Source organism: Phyllobates terribilis, unplaced genomic scaffold, assembly GCF_046119375.1.
Source record: "Phyllobates terribilis strain yellow unplaced genomic scaffold, ASM4611937v1 Scaffold_1272__1_contigs__length_337655, whole genome shotgun sequence".
In the NCBI taxonomy this organism is placed as follows: Eukaryota; Metazoa; Chordata; class Amphibia; order Anura; family Dendrobatidae; genus Phyllobates; species Phyllobates terribilis.
In genome coordinates this window covers 191,222-199,437 of record NW_027364032.1, presented here as the reverse complement: position 1 = coordinate 199,437, position 8,216 = coordinate 191,222, and the positions used below count along the sequence as shown (strand labels likewise).

The window sequence follows — 8,216 nt, the reverse complement described above, 5'->3', positions numbered from 1 at the left end:
CCCCTGGTGGCAGGATGTTCTGTATGAGTTGCCGAGAAGGGGGAGGAAAGCGAGGCGACAACTGCTCTGAGCCCAATGGGAAACATTAATGGCTCCATCCAGTAAGAGACTAATTGCTTTGTGAACCATCGCCTCCAAATTGCTGACTCGATTCTGTCTTCAGCCCCCAGACCAGTCTCCTGCTTTCTACAGAACCAAAACCACAACCCCTAAAGAAAGGCAGACCCACAACCAGACTTCTCCTTTAGACAGCCCACTGATTGGACCCGCCATGTCTACCGACTCTGCTCCAGGCAAGGCTACTCCTTTCTGCGGCCCTCAAACCTTACCCCTTAAAGAAATGCAGATCCCAAACCAGTCCCAGCTTGAGAACCACCTCACATCTCTTGATTTCAAACCCCAGATTAGACCCCACCTTATATAGACCTTCTTTGTACAGATTATCGATTTGACCCCAGTTTATAATGACCCCAGACCAGACTCCTCCTTTCTCCAGACCCCAGACCAGACTCCTCCTTTCTCCGAACCCCAGACCAGACTCCTCCTTTCTCCGAACCCCAGACCAGACTCCTCCTTTCTGCACACCCCAGACCAGACTGCTCCTTTCTCCTGACTCCAGACCAGACTCCTTCTTTCTCCAGACCCCAGACCAGAGTCCTCATTTCTCCAGACCCCAGACCAGACTCCCCCTTTCTCCAGACCCCAGACCAGACTCCTCCTTTCTCCAAACCCCAGACCAGACTCCTCCTTTCTCCGAACCCCAGACCAGACTCCTCCTTTCTCCAAACCCCAGACCAGACTCCTCCTTTCTGCACACCCCAGACCAGACTCCTCCTTTCTGCACACCCCAGACCAGACTGCTCCTTTCTCCTGACCCCAGACCAGACTTCCCCTTTCTCCACACCCCAGACCATATTTTTTGTACAGACGGCAGACCAGACCCCTTCCTTCTACAGACCCCAGACCAAACTCCTAATTTCAACAGATCCTATACCAAACTCCTGCTTTTTACAGACCCCAGACCAAACGCATCCTTTCTGCAGACCGCAGACCAAACTCCTCATTTCAACAGACCCCAGACCAGACCCTTCCTTTCTACAGACCCCAGACCAGACCCTTCCATTCTACAAACCCCAGACCAGACCCTTCCTTTTTACAGACCCCAGACCAAACTCATCCTTTCTACAGACCCCAGACCAGACCCTTCCTTTTTACAGGCCCCAGACCAAACTCATTCCTACTACACACCCCAGACCAGACCCTTCCTTTTTACAGACCCCAGACCAGACCCTTCCTTTCTACAGACCACAGGCCAGACCTTTCCTTTTTACAGACCCCAAACCAGACCCTTGTTTTTTACAGACCCCAAACCAGACCCTTCTTTTTTACAGAACCCAGATCATCCCTTTCTACAGTCACCAGACCCTTCCTTTCTACAGACCAAACTCCTGCTTTTTACAGACCCCAGACCAAACGCATCCTTTCTGCAGACCGCAGACCAAACTCCTCCTATCTACAGACCCCAGACCAGACCCTTCCTTTCTACAGACCCCAGACCAGACCCTTCCTTTCTACAAACCCCAGACCAGACCCTTTTTACAAACCCCAGACCAGACCCTTCCTTTTTACAGACCCCAGACCAAACTCATCCTTTCTACAGACCCCAGACCAGACCCTTCCTTTTTACAGGCCCCAGACCAAACTCATTCCTACTACAGACCCCAGACCAGACCCTTCCTTTTTACAGACCCCAAACCAGACCCTTCCTTTCTACAGACCCAAGACCAGACCCTTCTTTTCTACAGACCCCTGACCAGACTTTTTTCAATAGACCCCAGACTTTCTTTTTTACTGACCTCAGACAAAACACTTCCTTTCTACAGACCCTTCCTTTCTACAGAACCCAGACAAGACCCTTTTATTCCACAGACCCCAGACCAGACTCCTCCTTTCTGCAGACCTCAGATCCGGCGCTCTCCTCTGCCAGTTCCTCTTCACTCCTCCGCAATGATGCACTCACAGTCGAGAAAATGAGGTCAGCATAAGGGCGTCTCTGACGCCACCTGGGAAGGAGATGGGGTGCAGAACAGACCCCTTTTCTTTTGGGAGTCCTTAGATCTCCTATTTTTCTGTGAGTCTCCCATACATTCCGGAAGAGTATGAATCACACTCTTGAAATTCCATTAATCCAGCATCCAGTGATTCAGAAATCCTGATTATAAAGCAATCCGCAATAATCCAGAATATCTGATAATCTGAAGTACGTCCAATAATCTGATATCTCGGAGCAGGACGGATTATCGGACTCTGTGTAGATTATACGCAAATATTGGAGACCGCCGGATGGACATAAACCCGACCTAGTAGTTGTGCTTTCTGAAGTGGATCATGATGACAGAATCCATCAGAGACGCGGCTGCGGCAGCTGCTGGAAACGAGCAGGGGCCGGCGTCTGACTGCACAACGAGGCCAAGATAAATTGCATCACGGATCTCCCCGATGTGATGAGAGCTGGAGAGGAGTTAACTCTTAACACCACAATGAAGCGCTGCTGAGAGGAAATCACTGAGGCTCGAAATGCGTCAGCGAATGCAGGAATATTCCAACACTCTGCTGTTTCAATTAACAGACCCCAGACCGTGCCCGCCTAAAAAATGCAGACCCCAGACCGTGCCCCCCCTAAAAAATGCAGATGCCAGACCATGCACCTGAAATAATGCAGACCACAGACCATGCCCCCTATAAAAATGCAGACTCCAGACCATGCACCCTAAATAATGCAGACCCCAGGTTATGCCCCTAAAAAATGCAGACCCAAGACCGTGCTCCCCTAAAATGCAAACCCCAGACCATGCCCCCCTATAAAAATGCAGACCCCAGACCATGCCCCCTCTATAAAAATGCAGACCTCAAACTATGCCCCCTAAAAATGCAGACTACAGAACATGCACCCTAAATAATGCAGACCCCAGACCATGCTCCTGAAAAAAAAAAGACCCCAGGTCATGCTCCCTAAAAAATGCAGACCCCAGACCGTGCCCCCCTAAAAATGCAGACCCCAGACAGTGTCCCCCTAAAAAATGCAGACCCCAGGTCATGCCCCTTAAAAAATGCAGACCTCAGACCATGTCCCCCTAAAAATGCAGACACCCAGACTGTTCCCCCCTTAAAAATGCAGACCCCAGACCATGCACCCTAAATAATGCAGAACTCAGACCTTGCCCCTTTAAAAATGCAGATGCCAGACCCCCTTAAAAATGCAGACCCCAGACTGTGACCCCCGAAAAAATGCAAACCCCAGGTCATGCCCCTTAAAAAATGCAGACCCCAGACCATGTCCCCCTAAAAATGCAGACCCCAGACCGTGCCCCCTATAAAAATGCAGACCCCACCAGACCATGCCCCCCTAAAAAATGCAGACCCCAGACCATGCCCCCTAAAAAATGCAGACCCCAGAATAGGCCACCTAAAAATGCAGACCCCAGACCAATCCCCCTTTAAGAACCATTTTAGATCTCTTTAGCTTAAACCCTATACCAGACCTTACTTTTTACAGACCCCCCAGTAGCACCACCATTTTTACACACCCCAGACCACCCTTCACATTTCTACAGACCCCAGACCATACCCCCTAAAAAATACAGATTCCAAACCAGGCTCCTTTTAAGAACCACCTTGGATTTCTTTCACTTAACCTTCACACTGGACCCCCCTTTTTACAGACCACCAATAACACCCCCATTTTTACGCACCCCAGACAAAATTCCTCATTTTTACAGCCCCCTGACCATACCATTTTAAAGAAATTCAGATTCCAGCCTAGGCCCCCTTTTAGAACCACCTTGGATCTCATAAATTTAAACTCCAGACCACCAATATTACTCCCATTTTACAGAGCCAAGACCAGACTCTTTGTTTCTGCAGACCCCAGACCATGCCCCTTCTCAAAAATAATGTAGCCCCTAAACCAGGCCCCTCCAAAATTATGAGATTTTGTGACATGCATACCAGAATGTTTTTTGCTGAGTAACGTTCTACCAGTTAGATGTCCGGGAAAGTTAAGTAACACCCCCCCCCCCCGGTTAAAGGGACAACGACGTCTATGCCTCATTTAATAGTCATCATGTTGCTTTCTAAGCAGTTTTCCCTTTAAGACAGGAAGTCAAACCCATAAAACGAAAAACTCCTAATAAGATAAGTTAGAGGAAGTAGCAAGAAAGTATAAGAAGAGAAAGCCTGAGAAAAGTTGTGAAAAGAGGCAGAAGACTCGGAGAAGCTTGTGTGCAGGACGCCTGCCATATTAATCCCACCAGAGGCGCAATATTCCCATGCACTTTCCATGTGGAAGTACAATCCCCACCGGACTCGGCATTCCTGAATTACATCCAGCTGCCTGTTTACACCCCCCCACCCTCCTCTCTTTTCCAAAATACGTTGAGACCCTGACGTCAGCCTTCTGCTACAAATTCACAGATCCTTAGAAAAGTCTTAAAGATGAAAAAGTAGCGGAGCTTCTCCATCAGCCTTGGGATTATTATGGGGCCATCCATTATAGCCAAGCCAAAATCGGGCTGACGGATTATAGCACCAGCTGACAGGCATGGATTTTCCGGGACGTGAACTCTGATACCTCAAGGACCCACTTAAAATTACGCCTACTGGATACAAATCACAGTCCGATTATTACATTTTTTTTTATTATTATTATTCATTTAATTTTATTTTTTTAGTTTTTTTTTTTCGGATTTTAGTTGGGGGATACAGTATTTATTTTTTTAAAATTTCATTAATTTATATTTTTTATTTTATATATATATAAGTTAGACCTTTTTTTTAGGGATTTTTATAATTTTTGAAATGTGTATCTTTGATATAGCATGTATTCAATATTTTAATTAATGTTAAAATTATTTTTATGATTTTTTTTGGTCTATATAGGGAGTGATCGGAAATTATTTTTTTTGGTTATTTTTATATCGTATTTTTTTATTGTTTTTTTTATTAATTTTATAACAAATTTTTTGATTGGGGAATTGATATAGGATTTCGATATGGACTGTATGATTATATCGCGAGTGTTTTTATTACGGCGTGTTACATTGTGTTCATGTTTTGAGTCGAAGTTTTAGGAGGTTTGAATGATTTGCTTTGTGCTTTTTTTTTTTGCTGTTGAGTTTCTGTGGTGTTAGAAGTTCGGGCTCTTGAAACGAGAATTTTCTTGACTAGGATATGGTTACTGGGTGCCAATGGAGTGGAGTGATATAAGCAGGTTCTCCGTCTCCGCATCAGGGTTCAAATTTGGAAACAGCCGGCATAATTCCGAGCATTAAAATCCCGAGAGAGTCCCTAAAAAAGGGAGCTCGTGTTACTCCTTCCAATGTAAACACAGGTCAGCTGAGGATTTTTTATATATTGCTTTCGAGCCGAAAGTGTAACTCTCAGCAATTACATTTTTCATTTACAAAGCTGCCGTCTTATCGCCCACCCTTCCACCAACACAACCTTCAGACCCTAACAGTGCAAGGCCTGTTTAATCTGTGTTTTTAAACTCTCGATACTTGTTTTTTTATCTTTTTTTTTCATTGGTTGCTGCTTAGCCAAGGATACAGTTTAAAGTTTTGTGTAACCTACATAGAGGAGAGATTGTAAAACAAAAATGTAGGGCCAAGGTGAAAAAAATTCACTCGAGGGTTCAAAAACTCTACGTGGACCTTGAAGGACAACCTCGAGAGCCCATGCTTGTCCTACAAACCGTAAGGAGACTTCACAGATGATCTCTGAGTAGGTGTCTAGAGGAGAAGCGCCAAATTCGTAGACACCATGGAGAACTTTTTCCATCGACATTTTAGCAAGTCCCCTCCAAATGAATCCGATAGGAGAACGAGTCTCATGGCTTCGAAAGTCAGGCGTAAGTCGGGAGCTGGTGGACCATCTCTTGGACTCTTGGCACAACGAAGGGTATCTGTCCAAGTAGGCAAGAAAAATGTAGGCAGTCGAAGGAAATCTAGCACAGCACCGGTAAGGGTCAACCCACGTTTTGTCGTGAAGAATGTACAAAAACATACCTTAAAGTCTGAGAATATTCGGAACGTGGAGGACCTGTTTTGGGACATATGGATGGACTGTAAGTTACTTAACCAGACGAGTCAACAGCCCAGCGATCAGGAGGGTGAGGATGACATTTATACCTCTAGCAGTGATAGTTCAGAAGAAGTCGGAGTCGATGGATTTTCAAGGTGTGTATGTGTGAAAAATCAAGAATTTTCAGTTTGCATTTGGTGTTTTTGACTAAACAGCTGGATTGGAACTGGTCACCAGGTTAAAGATGCTCAAAATGCCGAACTAGGGGCTCAATGAACCTTTTTAGACAATGAGGTTGCCCATCCCTTTATATTATATTACCTCCTGCTCCAGGTCTCCTGGGTCTCCCATGACTTTGTTATGCCTTGTGAGCCCTGCAGTCAATCACCGGCAGGCTGCGCTCTCACTATTAGAGCTTGTCCGATATTTGTCAGAGGAAAGTGAGAGCGCAGCAGGCACTGATTGGCTGCAGCGCTCATGTGGTATATGAATGTCAAAAAAGATGCAACTTTGTAAATTGAAATGCTTAAAAAAAAAATAATAATTTGGTCTCCGTGGTAACAGACTACAAACAAACCTCCCGTAGTCTGATCTTGCAATTCTTTTCCAGTTTTCCTTCTTACTAACCAGATTGGCCAGAAGTAGGGGTAGAACGAACGGCAACATGACTGCAGGATCAGACTGTGGTTGGAGTTGGTTACTTTACAAACCTATAGATCTGCGCAGGGGCTGCGTACACAAAAAGTTAGGAAGGTTTTCTTTAAGTGTGTGTGTAAACTGGTATCACTTGACATGATCTGGTGTAGATTTTCTTTTCCGTTGTTGAATTTTTCTAGCTCGTCTGATTTTGGTCGTCGATTATTAGCGACATGAAACCACGATCCGTATCTGGAGAACGACTTCTACGTTGATGAGATAGGAGATATGACGGTCTTTGCTTTTTTTTGTTATTATTTTGTGAGATGTAAAGTTTGGGTACAGTCATTCTCCGAGGCAGTTTCCTCTTTATATTTGATCGATACCATCTAAGATCTTCCATTTACTGGTGCGCAGAGGGTGCAAGAAATGGGGCTCATGGGGTGTCTGACCCTGTGCGTCCAACACATTTGGGACCTCACCTAGTTTCCATCAGCTCTTTCAAAACAATCCCACCTGCAAGACTTAAAGGGTTGTCCGGGATTAGAAAAGCGTGGTTGCCTTTTTTTTTTCTTTTTAAAAAGCGCCAACCCTGTAAACCATACATGTCAAACTCCAGCCCGTAGGCCAGATCAGGCCAACAGGGTGGTTATATTTGGCCCGCGACACCAAAACCACCACCCCTATGTGGGGCCATTATTCTGTATGGGGGACTATGTGGGGCCCATTATTCTGTATGGAGGACTATGTGGGGCCCATTATTCTGTATGGAGGACTATGTGGGGCCATTATTCTGTATGGCGGACTATGTGGGGCCATTATACTGTATGGAGGACTTTGTGGGGCCATTATACTGTATGGAGGACTGTGTGGGGCCATTATACTGTATGGAGGACTATGTGGGGCCATTATACTGTACTAGATGGTGGCCCGATTCGAACGCATCGGGTATTCTAAAATAGGTATGCGGCCGACGGGGCTCAATTAGCAAAGCGGTGTTTAAATTTGGCGGCAATATCGGTGATTGGTCGCGGGCGGCGGCCGCGACCAATCTGCGTACCGTGTTAGTGAGGACTGGGGAGCGTGTTTAAATTTGGCACCAAAATCGCTGATTAGTCGCGACCAATCAGCAGAGCGGTGTTTAAATTTGGCGCCAATACTGCTGATTGGTCGCGGCCGCCGACCGCGACCAATTAGCAGAGCGATACAGAGCGGGGTTTAAATTTGGCACCAAAATCGCTGACTGGTCGCCGTCTGCGACCAATCAGCAGAGCGGTGTTTAAATTTGGCGCCAAAATCGCTGATTAGTCGCAGCTGAAGGCCGCGACCAATCAGCAGAGCGTTGTTTAAATTTTGCGCCAATACTGCTGATAGATCTCGGCCAGCGACCGCGATCAATCAGCAGAGCGTTGTTTAAATTTGGCGCCAATCTCGCTGATTGGACGCGTCTGGCGTCCGCGACCAATCAGCAGAGCGTTGTTTAAATTTGGCGCCAAGCT

General features: G+C 46.1%; 1 protein-coding gene across 1 annotated transcript in view; it reads left to right on the top strand.

The window, feature by feature from the left end:
- Nucleotides 1–4,229: 4,229 nt before the first annotated feature.
- LOC141243824 (diacylglycerol kinase iota-like) overlaps nucleotides 4,230–8,216 on the top strand; it is a gene marked incomplete at its 3' end in the record, with an annotated part of 188,889 nt that continues 184,902 nt past the window's right edge. The window contains exon 1 of the mRNA XM_073668954.1: nucleotides 4,230–6,236. Within this exon, the coding sequence (XP_073525055.1) occupies nucleotides 5,821–6,236 (416 nt within the window). The remainder of the gene's footprint in view (nucleotides 6,237–8,216) is intronic.